At 32.6% G+C, this 21,475-nt stretch overlaps 1 protein-coding gene across 1 annotated transcript; it reads left to right on the top strand.

Annotated features, from left to right (window-relative positions):
- Positions 1 to 1,349: 1,349 nt before the first annotated feature.
- Positions 1,350 to 12,724, top strand: LOC129902741 (uncharacterized). Its single transcript, XM_055978117.1, has 3 exons — positions 1,350 to 1,488; positions 2,067 to 2,831; positions 12,172 to 12,724. Exons 1-3 carry the CDS (start codon positions 1,475 to 1,477, stop codon positions 12,485 to 12,487), a joined length of 1,095 nt encoding a protein of 364 aa, XP_055834092.1. The 5' UTR covers positions 1,350 to 1,474; the 3' UTR covers positions 12,488 to 12,724.
- Positions 12,725 to 21,475: the final 8,751 nt, after the last annotated feature.

The raw sequence follows: 21,475 nt of genomic DNA, 5'->3' as shown, positions 1-21,475 counted from the left end.
TGGTGTCACTATAGGAATGCTCTACATGATGAAATGAAAGTAGTGTTAGGAAAATACCTGGAGGGTCATTAAAACTAATCCCCTAGTGCACTTAATCTACTCCAACAAGAGTACTAGTGCCTCCGGCCCGGGGTCGAGGTAGAGCTCAAACAGATTGAGGTGGTCACACTCCAGGTAGGGTTGCTGGTGGGGCTATAGTACCATAAGGATGAGGTAGATGTACCATGCATACTGGCGGTGGTAGGAGATCTCAATGTTATTTTTTCTAGGGAAACCTAAGGTCGAGGCTTCGATGTAGTTATTACTGGTATCATCCCAATTTTCCATTAACCTACATTTATGATATTTGATCCTGGATCTATATTCTCCTATGTCTCTACTTATTTTACATATAGTTTTAATTTGACTTGTGATCACATGCCCGTGCCTCTCTATATTTCTACGCCTATAGGTGAGCCCTTAGTGGTGGATCAAGTATATTGATCCTATCTTATTTCTTTAGTAGAGTATGATACTTGCGTAGACATAATTATTTTGGGGATGGTAGACTTTGATGTGATATTGGGTATGGATTGGCTTTTTCCTTATCGTGTTATTCTTGATTGTTATGTTAATATTGTGACCTTAGTGATACCTGGTGCCATGAGAGTTGAGTGGAAGAGTACTAGTGGTTCCTATCTTTGTAAGGTGATCTCCTATCTTTGTGCTCAGAGATTGATTGATCGGGGTGTATGTCTTATTTGGACTTTATTCAAGATACTAGCGTTGAGTCACCTCCCATGGAGTCTATTCATATGGATGAGGAGATTGCTAATGTATTCCCTACTAATATTTTGGGAGTTCCTCCATATAGGAATATTGACTTTTCTATTGACTTGGAACCGGGCACTAAGCCCATTTCTATTGCACCTTATCACATGGCTCTGGCGGAGTTGAAGGAATTAAAGGAACACTTGTAAGATTTGCTGAGTAAGAGATTTATTCGACCTAGTGTGTCACCTTAGTGTGCACTAGTTCTGCTTATGGACAATAAGGATGGGTCCATTAAGATGTGCATCGATTATACATTATATTTGAATTAGATTTATTTTAAATTAAATTGATCTTTTTAATCATATCTATTCACGTGTCCTAAAGATAAACTTGAATCAAAATATAACAAAAAAGTATATTTATATAATAAAAAATATATTTAAACTATTTTCAATAACATTTAACCCTTTTTATTTTCTTTCTCAACCTCAAAACCCCAAATCCCATGAATAGAAAAAGAGAAAAAAAAAATGAATAGAAAAAGAAGAGAAGGAACGACATCGTTTAGAGCGTGCAGCCTATCACATAAGGCAGAACCGGGTTACCCATTTAGCTGCCTCGCCTGAGGATTCTGTCCCAATTCAAGAACCCTATATTTCTCCCAAAACCCAGAAAGAGTACAGAGAGATCCATCCGCTGCTGAAGCAAAATACCCAGAAACATGTATTACAGAGGGTAAGCATCCAATTCTTCTTTAATCTTATATTTGATGCTTCCTGCGAAGATTTCCTTTTCCTGTAATTTTCTTGGAATTTCGTTAATAGGTTGTATTTATTGTGATTTGTGTTTGTTTTCTATAAGTGGGTCGAAAGTGTAGGATTCACTCTTGATACATTGAAGTAAATGAAGGGCAACCATGAGATACCCACTTAGAAATTTTCTTGTTTTTTTTTGTTTGTTTGTGAATTTACGCTAACATAGTTGGCCAAAATGAAATTGAATGCCTACCCACCAAAAAAATAACCTTTTTTTGATGCTTTTGGATGTAAGAGAGAAGCTTATATTTTGCCAGACATGAGTTTTTTTGTTTATATACACCTTTAGAGGTAGATAGTGTGGTAACTAATACATGTAATATGATAGTGGGTGGAAGGATCTTGGATCAATATAATCTTGTTAAGTTTGTTTGACTTGTTCTTTGGTCTGTCTGCTCTGTTCATTGGTCTATCTTTTTTCTTCTTAAACTGGATAGGAATTAGCATGTTTTCTTGATTTTGAGTTGTATACTGACAAAAAGGTTTGATTTAATGAAGAAACTACATGGACAGTGGCGATACCCGTGAAATGGGCTTCAAAAGGCAACGCATAATGGATCAAGGTTCCTCCTATTATGCTACTCCTCCAGGGTCAAGTTATATGTACAATCCTCCTCCTCCACCACCTCCCCCATCATACTCTTACCATGGCCAGCCTCCACCATTCCCTGTTGTTCGGCTCCGTGGCCTCCCCTTTGATTGCTCAGAGACTGAGATTGCTGATTTCTTGCATGGTTTGGATGTAATTGATGTGCTTCTTGTCCACAAAGGTGGAAGATTTACTGGGGAAGCATACTGTGTTTTGGGGTACCCTCTTCAAGTTGATTTTGCTCTTCAGAGAAACAGGCAGAATATTGGAAGAAGATATGTTGAGGTTTTCAGAAGCAAGAAGGAGGAATACTATAAGGCTATAGCCAATGAAGTTTTTGATTCTCGTGGTGGTTCAGTTCCGAGGGCTAGATCTTCTGATGAAAGCAAAGACCTAGCTGAACACACTGGCGTATTATGGTTGAGGGGATTGCCATTCTCAGCTAGCAAGGAAGATATTATTGATTTCTTTAAAGATTTTGAACTTCCAGAAAAATCAATCCATATAACAGCTACTTTTGAGGGTAGACCTACGGGGGAAGCATTTGTTGAATTTGCTAATGCAGATGATTCAAGAGCTGCAATGGCGAAGGATAGGATGACAATAGGGAATCGCTACATAGAGCTTTTCGCTTCATCGTCTGAGGAGTTGGAGGAAGCAGTTTCAAGGGGCAGGTGAGTTCTCAATTGTTCATTTTAGATCAGTATTTGATATGCTATCTCCTCTCTGATCTGTTAATATGTGTCTGTTACCTAAAATTATTGCTTTAGTTGTGAGATTTCTCTTCCTTCCCCCCCCCCCTCCACCCGCACACAAAAACACATACTGGTAGGAAAAGTAGAGCAAGAGTCATTGTTCTACCATGTAATGTAATGCGGATCCAAACCTCCTCATCCCTTTGCTTTATTTTTCACTGTACCAATTATAGTTTCTCTACCACGAGATGGAATAGTAATTCACAATTTCACACTTGTCGACAGGTGTTTCTCTAGACTTTGTTGGATGCCTAGAACGTTGTCAGTTGCATATTTTTTGAAAAATTCATAGTAAAGTAAGCTAATAGGAAAAATATATTGTACGCCTTTGTTTGAATGGAAGCGAAGGTTAAACAAAAGACATGTTCTTCCTTCAAAATTTCTGCAAGTTTTTTAGGACCTGTTTTAAAGAAAGTCTATGTTGGTGGAATGGAGCATGTCTTCTTCCAGAATTTTCTAACTTCCTATAAAGGAAAAACAATTATATGGAAGTTAGATGTTTGGTATTTCCCTATCAAATGGTGCCAAATTGTATATTTTTAATTGTTTTAGTTGGAGCATTATTTATAAAAGAATAATGGATTGAGAAATGCATGAGGATGCTTGAAGGGTACATCTGCATCACTCCACCATTTTATATGGCACTCTTTCCTTTTTGGTTCAGTTAAAAAAGTTTGGTAACTTTCTCATTATAGTAAAACGGAAAGAAAGAAAGAACAATCAAAAAGAAAGACTGATAGACTCCTTTCTATTAACCTACTTTGAGAAACTCTGTTTATTTTAACATTCTCATTTTATGCTTAATGATGTTCTCTTATATGAATGACTTGTTATGTTGAAGAACTCAAAATTCTCATGGTACATTAGGTATGTTTGATATATTTTTTAGCTTATATGTTGAAATTCTTTCTTTATTTCTTAGATCCAGGAAAACCGTCATGTAAGATGAACCAGGGGGAATACATTTTGTTCTTTTAAACTTTGAGTACCCTTTTCCTTTACTTGTCACTTCACCTTATCAGTTGCACTGTTCTACATAAGGGAAGATAAATACTCCCCACAATGAGTGAATTGTCTTGTAGTTCTCTCATAATCATTAATTTTCCTGGACGTCAACCTTTTACATTTAAGTTTAGATTGTTAAACCAGAGGAATTTATATAGTCAAGTGTGGTTGTTTGTCCTTTAAAGCATCTCCTACTTCTTTCTTTCTTCAACGTCTAAATAATATGCTACACTCTACAGGGTAGCTGCATAAAACTTATTTACTTTCTTGTTGATGGAATCATATCCCAAACAGGTGAAACTCTACTGATTATGAGTTGACCCGTTTTGCTCAACACAAAAACAAAAAATTGCCTATACCTCTCTGTCTCCTATGAAGAAATGGCTGTTTTGTTGTTGATTGTTTTTGGTGGAGGGGGTAAACTGCCCCCACACCCTTAGGTTCCAATATGTGTGTTCCCTCTTTCCCCTGTTGGTGACTCTAATGCCCAATCTTATGGATGCGCTAGAAGAGCTCTCACCCTGAGAACATCTGTCTCTTGTCAGTGATTTATTCAATCTTCAACAACTTAAATACCTAAACTTGATTATTTATTGGCAGTCCTGCTATGTCACTACAACATTGGTTTGTTTTAGAGGATTTAGGTTGATGTACAAACCTTGTAAGTTCAAAGAATTGATTGTTGAGTGGTGAATGATCGAGCTAATTATTAGCCGATATTTAACTTTCCTTCCATCAGCAACCTTGAAGCAAGTGTATTTAAAGAAGTGTACCCTCTAGCTTTGAACACCAACAACATTTCATGAGCCATTTATTTTTGAACACCAAAAACATTTCATGAGCCATTTATTTTTGAACACCAAAAACATTTCATGAGCCATTTATTTTGATTGGCAAAAGCTATTCTATTTTTTTTGCAACGAAGTGCTAGAAAATAATTACATCCCAAAATGTGCAACAAACCTGAAAGATCTATCAAGGCTGCTGTGTCATTTGCAATTGCTTTGTCATGTTACACCAAAAAAACAGCAGAGAGATACATCTTCTATACTAAATGCCAATTACTGATTCCTTTTTTGTTTCAAAAAATTCTAGTGTTTCTCTCTTTCCCGATAATCCAATCCATCGTTGAACCGAAGGCAGTGAGTTCCAAGTTTTCAACTTATCCTTTTCCAGACCTTTCATGTACCAGATTTGTAGAAGCTCTTTAGTAATATTAGACATTGTCCAACTGACCACCATTATGTTAGAGAATGAAATGCCATGTTTGTGAAGCGAAGTCTCAGTGGATGGGAAGGTGATCAACATCCTCGTTTTTTCTCACACAAAGGACACCTGCTGAAGATAGAAATCCCTCTTTTTTGAAGATTCTCACGAGTTAGAAAAGCACCATGTACCACCAGCCATATAAATCAATCTACCTTCAAAAGTGCTCTATTCTTCCAGATGCATCCCCATGACCACTAAGGCCTCATTTGTTCAAACGTCTGAATCTGAATAAGCATCTGAATATTAAGATGTGCATTAAGATCTAAATGTCTAGATCTTAATACACATCTGAATATTAAGATGTGGTTTATAGATCTGAACACTGAATAATTAAGACAGTTTGTTTTCAATATCTGAATGTGCATATGTAATTAAACATTATATTGATAGAATATTATAAAAATTTCATTTCAACAAAAATATATTACCTTTTGATAAAATATAATATTTTAAATGTTAAAATTTGATTAAAAATTAAATTATATTATATGCAATTAAAAATTATTGTAACATGAATATTTTTAAGAATTTAACATAAACATATTTTTCATAAAAAGAATAATTCAACTAATCAAATTCTAACATTCAAACATTATAAAACGTGTTAAATAATGAAAATATAAAAACTCCCAAGTATTTCCTCTTCTTTGCATTAGTTGAAGTGAAAGTTCTTCACGCATATTACTCATTATTTGTGAATCTACAGCCATCCAACCAGGTCCATTGGTTTCATTCAACATTTCTTCGTGTTCTCCTTCTTCCTCGTCAAATATTAATTGAGGTAACTCATATTGATTAAACATGTCATCATTTATATGCTTCTTCCTAATAAAATTATGAACTGCAAAACATGCAACAACATCTCTCTGAACATCAATAGAACATGGAGGCATCTTGTCTAATATAGGAAATCTTGCTTTCAGAACTCCATAAGCACTTTCTATAACATTTCAGAGTTGTGCATGACCATGGTTAAATTTTTCCTCCTTATTAGTAGCCCGCCTACAATGATAATCTCCTAACCAATAGCGAATATTACGATATGGTGCTAGAAATCCTCGAGTGTTTGCATATGCCGTATCACATAAATAGTACTTATCTGTCAGTAAAATAATATTCAAATGGTCACAATAAAGAGTTAACATTATTTCATAATTGTTTAAGTTTTATCACTTACTAGAAGGGGGAAATGGAAATCCATTAGCTGGATTAGATACAATCTCCGTTAGAACTCGAGCATCATGTGCTACCCCTTACCATCTAGCATAAACATAAGTGAAGACCATGTTAAAATCACATATACCTAATACATTTTGATAACATTTACCCTTTTCTTTTCCTCTATACATAATTTGTTGACTAGCTGGAAGCAAATAAATATATACTCCCTCCGTTCATCTTTATTTGTCCACTATTGACTTTGCACAATTCTTAAGAAACTATAAATAGAAGGGTAATTTTATCATATCACCCTTTGAATATAATATATACAATGTCTTGAAAAATGTAATAGGGAAATGATTACTAATTAATGATAACGGTAAATTAGGAACTAAATGTAAATTATCTCTTGATTTTATAAATTGGACAAGTATTGTTGGACATCTATTTTTAGTATAGTGGACAAGTAAAGATGGACGGAGGGAGTAAATATTAAAAATTATGAATTTTTTTATATAAAATTCTGCAATGATAACATGAAAATAACTAAAAAATTCTGCGTAACCTTTGTTAAGCACCCGAAATATTTGAATTTGAATTGGACTATGTAGACGATATATCTCTTCTGCAAATTTCATCATTGTTTCAAGAACCTCATGAAAATATTTCTGAATGGTTTGCGAAGAATATTGAAATCTTCTCTTGATAACCACAAAACGCTCGATATGCCCTATAATGCATAAAAATATTGCTATTTTTTCTTGGACAGATACATGTTTACTATTTGTGAGCCATCCATTATGTCTAAAATGTTGACACAATCGCACATATGCATCACAAGACATGCGCATCAACTCCAAACATTGTCGACTAGAACCACATAATAATTCCAATGTATAATACTGACCAGATAAAGATGATGTTAAGTCTTTATTTCTTTGAAATTTTTTGAGTCGAAGACGTTTTCTACCCCAATACAAGCTCATCAACAATATTTGATCTTCACTGTCCATCTCTAAACTGTTTTAACTAAAATAATAAACAATACACAATAATAAACATAATATGTTGTGTATTTGGTTGACATAAAAATCTACCTAATTACAAAAATTAATCACAACACTTAATCATAATGATCAAGCATAACATTAAAAAAATATCATGAATAAATTTTTTATAGGCATAATATAATATCAAAAAGTTAAAAGTATGATAGATTCTAGTCAAAAAAATATAAATAAGGTATCAGATTATCAATGCCTAACATATATTCTAGCTAATTAGAAAAATTAAAGAATTCCTATTTTTTTCCCGATAACCTTAATCTAATTCTCGAACTTCTGAACCTTTAGTGTCATCCCTGCTTTTTGTAGTTGTCACTTTCACAAAATATACTAAAGTTGTACTGTATAATGGTTCTCCCCATCCAAGTCCATCTAATTTTTTCATACATTCTTCAAAGGTAGGTGCACTATTTTTTTTTAATCAACAACTCCAAAGTGTAGTACTCATCTTCTCATCAATTTTCAACTGAGATGAAGAGATTTTTCTTTTCTTCCCTAAAACTTTCTTTTCAGCTGAAACTGAAGATTGGGATGGATAATTATTATGTGTTCCATTATTTTTGTCACCAACTAGTTGTTCAGCTTCATCAAGTGTATCTATATTTATAGTATTAGATACAAAAGAGACACCAAGACGGGGCTAGGTACAACTTGGATTCCAACCATCAACTCCTGTTGCAGTAGAACTTTCAAAAAGTTTTGTACACAAATCTGGGAAAGGTAGAGGTGAAGTCTTCAATGCCTTTGCTTTTAGATGAGCCTATATTTAAATATGAGAGATCATACTTTTAATAAGAACATAAACCTTTGTTTTACAGAAAAATGAAGAAAAAGTTTATTAACTAATACTAACCTTTATGTACTCATCCCACTCACTATTAGACATCAGAATAGTATTGGTTGCGGGATCATAACTATTGCTAGTCTTTTTAGTTATTGGCAACCAAGTTTAATATTTTTCTTTTAGATAATCATAATGATTCTTCATCTGTCTTTAGGTAACAATAAAGCCATGAGAGTTTTCCAAAGCTATTTTAACCTTATTCCATGAGTCTGAATTCAAATTATTTTCAAGTTTCTCATTTAAAGATATTTCTTGAATACAATTTTCTAAAAAAGTCTTATCCATCTCCAAATTCTTCCAAATCATTCTTGAATTACCTAAAATATAAAATATAATAAATATAACATATGAATAGATGCAACAAAAAATAACTAAACAAAGACAATCGAGATGATTAAAAAGATAAAAAACGAAGAAAAAAATCTTCATATTTAGAATATAGAAGCAAAAACTAATCTAGTTGTAGTATGTTATGGTATTTTTTCTTTTTACTACTCTCTGATTCACATGTATTAAGAGATTAAAATACAATAATAATAATAATAATATATCTAGTGTAATCAGTTTCACATGTAATCACAAACTTTATCCACTATAGCCTCTGTGATCGCTTAACTTTATCCTCTATAGCGTCTAGTTAACTTTATCGAGCGTTTGTACTAAGCATCCACTATTGTTTGTGATCACTTAACTAAACTACCAATATTAACCTTGTGAGAAGAATAAACGTGGATCAAACATCATATTTTATAAGAATGGTGTATGGTGTAGGTGAGTTATCGCTGAAAGATTGACGAGGTAGACAATGATGTCAGAGTGTTTCAATTGGGGATACTCAGATTGATCCAAGGCTCTCACAAGTGGTTTTGATATACCAGCAAGTTTGAGAGTTTGAAGATCAAAAAGTCTCAATAAAATTAGTGGTCTAAGACCAAATTTTAATAAGAAACCTCAAATATGTATACATAGTTCAACAATAATAATATATCTAATGTGATTCACAGAGGGTTTGATCATACAAAGTCTCAATAAAATTAGTGGCCTAAAACAAAATTTTAATAAAACTCCTTAAGTATGTACATAATTCAACAACGATAATATATCTAGTGTAATCTTAGAAGTGAATTTGAGGATCAAAGAGTTTCATTAAAATTAATGGCCTAAGATCAAATTTTAATAAGAAACCTCAAACATGTATACATAGTTATTGTTCCACCACCAATTTGTTTGAGAGAAAGCTTTCCCTTGTTGTTTTTACTTGCCTCAAGGATTCTTGACAAACATCAATACACCAAAAATATTATTGCAACAAGAGTTCTTAACAAACATCAATACACCCCATAAAAATTGTTAATATTAAAAAAATTCTTATAAAGATGATGAAAACTTACTAGTTCAAGAGGAAAAATTTGGTGTTTGATTGAGAAAAGAGAGGAAGAAAGTTTGTAGCGAGCAAAGTCGTGCAAAGAGAGACTAAAAGAGGCGAGGCACTGCCTTGTTATTTTTTATAGTGTATTTAATAAGTTTGAATGTTGTTAAGACTCTCCTACCGATCTGATTTGTTCAGATCTTTTCAGATCCATTAAGAAGCATTTTTTTAAAAAAACAAATGGACTTAATTGGGCTGAATCTCCCGCTCATTTGACGCCCCTAATCTCTTGGAGCCTTTTTGTTTTTGCTAAACTTCAAAGCCTTTTGGACAATAATCACTTTTTACGTAATCAAAGATCCCTTGCCTCCAATGCCCCCTATTTTATAATTGATGTACTCCCCTCTAATCCCCTTCTTTTTCTAATTAATGTACTGTTTCCCATCTAACAACCTAACCAAGTAATATTTCGGTTTATCCATTCTCCATCTTTCCTGAAGAAATTTCTCTTGATTTGCCATATGTTTCCCCACGTTAGACAGAATGGGAAAGCAAACACAAAATTCGGTAAGGTGAGTTCATCTTGAAAAATAGTTTTGATTATTTGTACAGTTACATTATGTTGGTTGTTTGAGGTTAGTCTCCTAAATTTGGTTAAAGATAAGGGGTTTGAAATTTCCTAGTTATTAATGTGATGGAGCGAGTCAAAAAGGAGAGAGTGGATATGGAGTATTCATATAACCTATTTCCACTACTTTAGGATTGAGCATTATTGCCGCAGTTGTTGGTAACAATGCCTTCCATTAACCCATGGCGAGGGCCAATAGTGGCTATTCCCCAGTTGCCATCTCGGTCACTCGAATTCCCAACCTCATGGTTGGAGGTAGAAGGGTTCTTTCCCCTAGGTTATCTCTCTCCTCTCTTGGTTCCATTTTTAATTTGTTTTAACTATCTTTGGGTGCACAAGAGTTTTACAAAGTTTATGTGATGAACTCTTCTTGTTTATGTTTCTGATAGGGTTTGTCATCAAGCCTTCCCTTTCTGTATTTACTGTTAGCATATGCTTTATGCAGATGATTTCTGAAGCTTTGTTTTAGTTTCAATGATACATATATCAGTAGTGATACTCCATCTTGTTCATGTTCAAAACCTGTGGTCTGTATGTACAATTCCACTGAAATAGTTGATAATTTAATTGATAAACTGCCCTTGTGAAAAGGGGATTAACCATTTGATTTCGTTGTTTTTATCAGGCCTGCAAACATATACATGACTTATATGATCTTTTTAGCTGTTTGCCTTCCCCAAGGAAAGCACGTCTTGCAATGGAATTCATTGGGGAGAAACCCCCAGAAGTGAATCCCATGCAAAAGAGGAAGATCCTCTTCCTCTTATCTCTGGTTGATGTGGATATGGTTTTCTGTAAATTTGGTAGACTGTACCCATCACCTATTATACTTAGGTGGTTTAATCTTCCCAGTGTGGACCTGCTGCATTGCAACAGTGAAGACATGCCCATTTGTAATGTGTCCTACCAATTTTCTAGAGAAATGGTGGGCGGCTTTATGAAATTTGTGTTTGTATGAACTTAGAAAATTTTAGTAGCATCTATCTGCATTTTTTCTGGCGTCAAGAAATTGATGACAACTTTGAAGGTAAGGCCCTTCATCAAATCTATCTGTACCACAATATACGTGTAGGAAACCATGTGGAACTTTGAACAGTGATGAAGGAAATGGATTTACTGAGAGCGATTGGTGGATGATGCTCCACCTACATGTTGCTCACATTTCCCCCTTTCTGTACAGCGTGATGGCTGTACATGTGGAAACAAACAGACTAATTTCTCCTTTGGAGCTCATTAATGAGCTGGGGCATGTAGGAGAATTGAAGAGAAAACGGTCAACATGCTTGAACCTCCTTTTTTTAGTTTGACTTTTGTCATGCATTTTTCTGTTCTCGACTCTTAGAATTATTGGAAGTGTATAAGTCTACTTTTATCTGATCGTCATTTCTGGGTTAGCCCCTCAAATGCACCTTGATTTTGAAAATTTGTCATGGGTTTTTCTGAATTATTTACCCACTTTTGACTGTATTTCAAGTCTCTCCTGCTTTTTGTTCCTTAAGTTTTACACCTTGCACTGAACTTCCAAAAATGTAGTATCTGATTTCTAAAGAGTGTTCATGTAATTTCCATAAATATGTTACGGCATTATCTGTTTGCATACAGCATCAGAATTGATACCTATATATTTAAATGAAATAGCATCAGGAATGCTAATTGACTATACAGGCAGAAAGCTTACAAGTTTTAAATTAGGGATTAGAGATGACTAAGCCAACTGTCAACTTTCTTAGTCCTTGTCTTTGTTGTAGCTAACCTTCCCCATGCATTCACCATACGTTGAAGCATATTTCTTGTTGGATTTACTGATATTGTGCTGTTTGAAGTAAATGAGAGATTCTATAACATCTTGTAACATGCAAATGTATTGATATGACAATGTGTTTGACATGCAAATGTATTGATATGACTGTGTTTATCAGGGTACTGGAGAAACCAGTGGATGGTAGAGACCCGAATGAAGTCACGTCTGTTTTGCGGATGAGGGGTTTGCCATTTTCTGCTGGCAAGGATGATATCATGGATTTCTTCAAAGATTTTGTGTTGACTGAGGATGCAATTCATGTCACATTTCTTTCTGATGGAAGGCCAACTGGAGAAGCTTTTGTAGAGTTTGTAAGCACCGACGATGCAAAAGCAGCCCTGGCAAAGGATAGGATGACACTTGGAAGTCGTTACGTTGAGCTTTTCCCATCTTCAATCGAGGATATGAATCACGCTGTATCAAGGGGGCGGTGATAAACTTTTTTTTCTTAGTTAATAATCGTAATGTTGTAACTTGGGGATTTGGTGGTAGTTTTCTGCGAAGACGACAATATTTATTTTTCACTAGAGAAGATAGAAAGGACTTTAGGGAACTTCTGCAGTCTATCATCTGTTTGCTCTTAGTTTCATGAGTTTATGGTGTTACTATTTCTGTGAAAAGTACTCATTAAACCTTTAACAAGAATATGTTGCTGCTTGATACTCATTAAACCTAAAGCTGCATGATTTTTTTTTTAGCGTCTCACTATTTTTGCCTGAAATTCTGATTTGACAAGAATATGTTGCTGGAAAAAAAATATCAAATTATCAGTTTTTTTCTGCAGATGCTGTTGGAAAGCTTATGAAATGAAAGAACTCTACAATCTTGGACCTACTAGTTTTGAACCTTTCAAGTGCCTATTGAGCAACTTTAGGTGCCTATTGAGCAACTTTAGGAAGAGCTTAGGATTGTCTTGGAATAAGTTGCAAGCCTTTAATCAATCTTCCTATAAAAATGCTTTTAGAGAATTAGTAGCAGCGGGGAATTTTTAAATCGCTTTATATCAGTCAAACAACAATTCACAATGACAAATCAATGGATACAAAGTAAATTTATGAATTTGAACAAATTGTTATATCATTGATACAAAATAAATTTTAGAAACTTTTGTATCATTAATACAGTGAATTTTAGAAACTCATATTTGGTAGTTTGACGTAAGCATTGAGTTAAAGATTAATGTAGCACTTGTGTCTTGTCAATGAAATAATTCAGGACAAATTGACAACAAATTACTAGTCTATTTAGTAAAGGCTGTAATTAGGGCTGTACAAGACAAACCGATAAACCGCACCAAACCGACAAACCGAACCAAACCGGAAAAAAAACCCGACTAGTGGTTTGGTTTGACTTGGTTTGGTGTTTGAAAAAAAAACCCGATCATTATAGGGTTGGTTTGGTTTTAACTAAAAAAAGTCAAACCGAACCCAAACCGACCCGATTATAGATATACTACTTTTAAATTATGTTATACATAAAAATATTTATTAAAATGTAATTTATAAATATTTTTTAAATTTTTTTCATAATTTTTGTTTTCTTTCTTACATTTAGATTTGGACTTGAGTAGCCCATCTAAATAATATACAAAAAAAACTTATCTTATAAAGTTATATTATAAAGTTAAAACTTCAAACAGTGTTGTGCCTCCATCTTATATGTTGATATTTTGTACTAAAATTCTTTTTAAGAAGCACTGCTCTGTGCTTTTTATTTCATACTATGAGAAACCCAAAAAAATCCAAAAAAAATCAAAAAAAACGAAAAACCCGAAAAAACCCAAAAAACCCGAGAAAAATTGATATAAAAAAACTCGACTTTTATTGGTTTGGTTTGGTTTATAAATTTAATAACCCGACACAAATGGTTTGGTTTGGTTTGTAAAAAATCCGAACCAACTCGGTCCATGTACACCCCTAGCTGTAGTAAGTAATCATAAATATGGACTAATAAACATCAAGCTAAATGGGTCAAATAAATAGAAGTAAACTTTACCTAAATCCCTGAAAAGGCCCAATTACAATGTATCCCTCATTTTTCTTAAATTACCTGATTTTTTTTTTAAAAAAATTTCTGATACATTACTTACTATGCTGATACATCAGGTTTTGGGTGTAGAATAATTAATGTTGTTGAGTTATTTATGGATAGTAACGTAATTTAAGTTATGATTGGTTGTTTCAATCAATTACCGTGTTAATTAAGGCAAAGAATCATTTTAAAAAAAGAAACAGTTCTGAAGATGAAGGAAAACTCAAAAACAGAGCATAAGTGCGAACAAAAAATTCAATCCAAATTTCAATTTTCATCAAGCGAATCAATGAATATCGCGATACTATTGAGACATTCTGGAGTTTGGCAATCCGAGGTGAGTTATGAACTATACAAAAGTGATGGAATCGTAGTGGACGACAATGTATCGTACTCGACTCTAAAAGCAACAATCGCTGTTGAATTGACCATAGATGAATCAGTGAAAAATCTTGAAATCCAATACATAGTTCAAGGTAACGCGTCGCCAATGATTATTCGTAATAATATAGGTGTTAATCTTTACATATAGTTGAAAACGAACGAGTCGGGATTCGTAAAGTATCCCCTATGCATAACAACATTTGATAGAAAGAGACATCAGTTACAAACATTCGACGCTACATCTGGAGCAATTGTTTGTGCCGAATCAAACACGAATGAGTCACAAATTTTTAGTTTAGTGGAATCTGGTAATGTTGCAGCTTGTTATATATCGGAATTGGATGTGACAAACTACATAACTAATACAAATGGGACGGAAGTGAAGGAGAATCAATTGTATAAGGACAAAGCAACACAAGTTGATCTAATGGCCAAATACAAAATTGATAATGGATTCAATTTCAAAGTTAAAAGATCTGATAGTAAAAGGTATGTGCATTTGCTGAATTTGAAAATTTGATTTTGTAGAGTTAATTTTGTTGGTTAATATTCATGATACATACTGATTCATACTAAGTATTATGTATCAAGTACAACAGTTAAAAAATTTTCTGTCAAAATGTATCAGATACATAAGAATCTCTGTGTATCTGATACAGGTTAATATTTTTTTATTTTACTATCATGATACATCATAACATTATGTATATAAGTCAGTTCAATACTTTTTCCAGATATACTATTGATTTTGTAGAGTTAATTTTGTTGGTTAATATTCATGATACATACTGATTCATACTAAGTATTATGTATCAAGTACAACAGTTAAAAAATTTGTTGTCAAAATGTATCAGATACATAAGAATCTCTGCGTATCTGATACAGGTTAATATTTTTTTATTTTACCTATCATGATACATCATAACATTATGTATATAAGTCAGTTCAATACTTTTCCCAGATATACTATTGATTTTGTAGAGTTAATTTTGTTGGTTAATATTCATGATACATACTAAGTATTATGTATCAAGTACAAAAGTTAAAAAATTTGCTGTCAAAATGTATCAGATACATAAGAATCTCTATGTATCTGATACAGGTTAATATTTTTTTATTTTACCTATCATGATACATCATAACATTATGTATATAAGTCAGTTCAATACTTTTCCCAGATATACTATTGATTTTGTAAAGTTAATTTTGTTGGTTAATATTCATGATACATACTGATACATACTGAGTATTATGTATCAAGTACAACAGTTAAAAATCTTGCTGTCAAAATGTATCAGATACATAAGAATCTCTGTGTATCTGATACATATTAATATTTTTTTATTTTATCAGTCATGATACATAATAATATTATGCATATAACTCGGTTCAATACTTTTCTCAGATATATTATTGATTTTGTAAGGTTAATTTTGTTGGTTAATATTCATGATACATACTGATACATACTGAGTATTATGTATCAAGTACAACAGTTAAAAATCTTGCTGTCAAAATGTATCAGATACATAAGAATCTCTGTGTATCTGATACATATTAATATTTTTTTATTTTATCAGTCATGATACATCATAATATTATGCATATAACTCAGTTCAATACTTTTCCCAGATATATTATTGATTTTGTAAGGTTAATTTTGTTGGTTAATATTCATGATACATACTGATACATACTGAGTATTATGTATCAAGTACAACAGTTAAAAATCTTGCTGTCAAAATGTATCAGATACATAAGAATCTCTGTGTATCTGATACATATTAATATTTTTTTATTTTATCAGTCATGATACATAATAATATTATGCATATAACTCGGTTCAATACTTTTCCCAGATATATTATTGATTTTGTAAGGTTAATTTTGTTGGTTAATATTCATGATACATACTGATTTATACTGAGTATTATCTATCAAGTACAACAGTTAAAAATCTTGCTGTCAAAATGTATCAGATACATAAGAATCTCTGTGTATCTGATACATATTAATATTTTTTTATTTTATCAGTCATGATACATCATAATATTATGCATATAACTCAGTTCAATACTTTTCCCAGATATATTATTGATTTTGTAAGGTTAATTTTGTTGGTTAATATTCATGATACATACTGATACATACTGAGTATTATGTATCAAGTACAACAGTTAAAACTCTTGCTGTCAAAATGTATCAGATACATAAGAATCTCTGTGTATCTGATACATATTAATATTTTTTTATTTTATCAGTCATGATACATCATAATATTATGCATATAACTCAGTTCAATACTTTTCTCAGATATATTATTGATTTTGTAAGGTTAATTTTGTTGGTTAATATTCATGATACATACTGATACATACTGAGTATTATGTATCAAGTACAACAGTTAAAAATCTTGCTGTCAAAATGTATCAGATACATAAGAATCTCTGTGTATCTGATACATATTAATATTTTTTTATTTTATCAGTCATGATACATAATAATATTATGCATATAACTCGGTTCAATACTTTTCCCAGATATATTATTGATTTTGTAAGGTTAATTTTGTTGGTTAATATTCATGATACATACTGTATATCTGATACATGTTAACTTTCTTTCCCTAAAATTATGTAGTTATGTGTTAATATGCTATTCAAATGACTGTTGTTGGAGAATGAAAGCATCTTGTTGGAAAAAATTTGATATATTCAAAGTGAGATATTTCAATAGTGAACAATCATGTGCATTAAGAGATAGGATTTTCAACAAAGTTTATGCTACAAAGGCTTTTTTAAGTGCATTCACGGCACCTAAATTGGTTAATCATAAAAGAATTCACCCCCCAATGATATACAAGAGGATATTAAAGCAGCGTATGGAATTGATATTATCTATTAACAAGCATGACGTGCAAAAGAACATATTTTGGAGATATTAAGGGGGAAACCTGTTGATGGATATAGACAGCTACCTGTATAATATATATGCTAAAAACTGTATATCCAAATTCGTACATAAGTATGCACAATTCACCAACTGATGAGTTCGTGTATATATTCATAGCATTAAAGCCATTGATGAGGGCGTTTTAGTTTTATCGACCTGTAGTTGTTGTTGACGGTGCTCATCTTGATGGATCTTATAAAGGGATATTTGTATCAGCTAGCACACTTGATGGGGCAGGTCTTACTTTTTGTTACTGTTATATATTGAATACCATTGTATCATCTCATTTGACACATTGGCTGTGAATTTGATGAATTCTAATAAATATGTTATCACTGTTAATATTTTTTTAGGTTGCATATTGCCATTGGCATATGGTGTTGTTGATATAGAAAATGATTCATCATGGATGTGGTTTTTCCAGAACTTCAAAAATGCATTTGGTGAGAGGGACAATCTGTGTGTTGTATCAGATAAAAATAAAAGCATAATCAAGAGTGTAAACATAGTATTTCCCAATGTCCCTCACTTTGCATGCATATGACATATATAAAAAAATATGTGTACTAACTACAGGAGGAGAAAAGTTGTACTAAGTGACCTCTTCTACTCGATGGCCAAGGCATACCGAAAAGACGAATTCAAAAAATTAATGGCAAAAGTTGAAAAAATTAATCACCGAGTGACACAATATTTGAATAATGCGGGGTACGAAAAGTGGTCGAGGGTTTATGCAACTGTCAATAGGGGGAGAATGATGATTTCTAACATCGCAGAATGTATCAATGGATGTCTTGTTGAAGCACGAGAGCTACCTATAATTGACTTTTTGGAGCAAACGAGAATGTTATTTGGTGCTTGGAACTGCAAAAAATAGGGAAACAGCAGCTTATACAAAACATACTTTAGGTAGAAAATTTGAAGATATCCTAGTATCAAACACGATAAAGTGTTAGAGAATGAAGGTACGCACCCGTTATTTCTAAGTAGATATCTACTTGATACATAGTTGCTTGATACATACCTTTATGATACATCAGTTCTGTATTTTCTGTGATCATTATTTTCTGATACATCAGTTCTGTATTTGATACATTAGTTCTGATACCTATCTATGATAATTATTTTCTGTAGGTTGTTGCTTCATCAGAATATCTTTATTCTGTTTATGAATCAGATATAAGATACATTATGTGTTTTGAAAGAAAAACATGCAATTGTGGCAGGTTTCAACTAGACGAGATACCATGTTCACACGCAATTGCAGTATTAAAGAGCAAGAACATTACAGACATGCACTCATACTGTTCTGATTACTACAAGCCAGCGGCGTTGGCAAATACTTATGAATTGCCAATGGTTCTAATGCCAGATAAGAAAGATTGATCTGTTCCGAAAGAAATTTTGGAAGAATTTATCTTGCCACCAAGATACAAAAGGATGCCAGAAAGATCAAAGAAAGAAAGAAAAAAGTACTCTACTGAGAAGATAAGAACAAGCACAAATTCTTGTAGTCGTTGTGGCCATGAAGACCACAACAGAAAAACTTGTAATTTTATTCCCAAAGAGAAATGATATTTTGTTATCTCAGATACATTCTATTTGGATCATGTATTTACATCAACATAGTTTTTTTACATTGTAGAGTTGTATTTGATACATATATCAATTAACTAGAATAGTAATTGAATATCAATAATTGATACATGGATGGTTGATAATTATTTTTATTGTAATTTACTTGGTATTGATATAGTAATTTCGAATCTGATACATGAGAATAGCGGATACACAACCATTCGACGTATTAAGGGTTGATACTTTGAATGTTGTTATATTAGTTTTCAACTGAATTGTGGTTGATACATAACATGTTGTATTGAAATTAAATGTAGATGTATCAGAATCATTAAATCTTGATACATTATAATCTGATACATAAATGTAGATGTATCAGGAGTTGTAAAGCTTGATAAATAAGATTCTGATACATAAATGTATATGTATCAGAATCATTAAGCCCTGATACATTAGAATCTGATACATAAACAAGATGTATCAGGAGCTGTAAAGCTTTATATATGAGATACTGATACATAAATATAGATGTATCAGAATCATAAAATCTTGATACATTATAATCTGATACATAAAATAGATGTATCAGGAACTGTAAGCTTGATATATGAGATTCTGATACATAAATATAGATGTATCAGAATCATTAAATCTTGATACATTATAATGTGATACATAAAATAGATGTATCAGGAGCTGTAAATCTTGATATATGAGATTCTGATACATATATGTAGATGTATCAAAGTCATTAAATCTTGATACATTATAATCTGATACATAAATAATATGTCTCAGAAACATTCAAGTTTGATACATCAGAATATGATACATAAATATGAGAAAAGCTTAAAAGTCTGCTAAGTTGTTGAATAGAGAAAAAAATATTTACTATTAGTGCAAAAATATAATTTTACACTCTACTACTACAAAATAAAAAAAAAACTACCGACGTCCATCGGTTCTCCCTAACTAGGAGAGATGAAATCTCTCTTAGGTTTTTTTGGATCATCGTTTTCGCTAACATAACCATCATTGGTCTTCCGACAACCATAATTCCATAGTAATACGACATATCTTGAACGAAAGAATTTGGCGTGTAGTCCAATAGTTGGAATAGAAATTCCACCACTAAGATATTCAGCAAAAATAGCCAGGAAAATACCACAATCCCTGTAAAAAAATGAATACACAACTTTTAAAAAAAATTTGACCTATTAATGATTTAAATATGAATATTTGTTAATACTCACAAGCTACCACTTTCTTGTTGCGCAATGCCTTCAACGTATTCAATTGCAAAAGGGTGATGTGATTCAAGCATGTTTCCAGTTGATTTGTCCTTGTATGAATCAAGCGATGACCAATCAGTACGTTCATTCTTCTAAAAAAACCACTATCCTGGGGTATGTAGGTAGCATTACTGCTATCTTTTGAATCTCTAAGGAAGGGTTGTTAGTTCTTCTTCCAGGTGATGAATCATAAACGCGTATCAACCTTTGTTTCAACATAACCACCGCAAGAACCCAATGAAAATCCCTATCATAATTTATGGGGATGTATACCTCATCTACCAAATGCCAGGACAACCCGGCAGATATTGAGAAACCGTTTATTATGTTCTTCACAGATCTCTCATGATGAGCTGTAACAGATGCCCTTGCCATATCTTCTTGGATAGAAATGTCAGGTGGAATGTGATAGTATCATGTGTGTGCAGATTCGATGAAAATTTTGAAAATACAGTTTGTTGTTGTGTATTGATACTGATGGCCCAACTGTATCTTGAATTTCTTCTGAAGGTAGTAAATATTACATCGATGTGCTGCACATTTTTAAAAAATATTAGTTATACAAACTAATACATAGTTTTTAAACAGGGTAGAAACTGCTGTACTGGATGTATCTGATACATAATATCTATGTATCAGAAATTATGACTGACATCTAACAGATGCTCTATGAAGAAATGATTACCTCATCTTTTCAGCATCTGTTCGGCTGTGACATAAGGTAGAACCAGTTCTTATCTTGAGGAAATATCACTACAAAGTCCATTTTATCAAACCCGAATGAAGAGAATTTGGATCTGTAATATTCCTCCTTTGGTTTTCTGAATGGAAACTTATATTAAAATGACAGAACATATATAATAAATACCTTGTGTTGATATAATTTATAAATATAATACTTACTTGTTGGCATGTGATTTTAATAGTCCTTTATCTATCTATTGAAAGTATTCCCAGATAAGCTCGGTTGAGGGATGATAGCATATGCCATAATCTTCAAAAGGGTGTGTTTAATGCCTAACTGATGTCATTTTTTCCTTATCTTTTTCACTCGACCCAAATTTTATCAGATACAGTGATTGTAAGATCTTAAAAGCTAGCCTACTTCTATGAAGAGATGTCTTCGCATCATCTGGCAATAGATTGGGTTTTGATGGAAGAGTGGTGGGTAGGTGGCTATCACAT

Source organism: Solanum dulcamara, chromosome 9 (genome assembly GCF_947179165.1).
Source record: "Solanum dulcamara chromosome 9, daSolDulc1.2, whole genome shotgun sequence".
In the NCBI taxonomy this organism is placed as follows: Eukaryota; Viridiplantae; Streptophyta; class Magnoliopsida; order Solanales; family Solanaceae; genus Solanum; species Solanum dulcamara.
This window is presented reverse-complemented; position numbering and strand designations above follow the sequence as displayed.

Coding starts and splice junctions, on each gene's coding strand:
- LOC129902741 (XM_055978117.1), top strand. Junction 2,832..12,171: donor GAAGCAGTTTCAAGGGGCAG/GTGAGTTCTCAA, acceptor TGTGTTTATCAG/GGTACTGGAGAAACCAGTGG.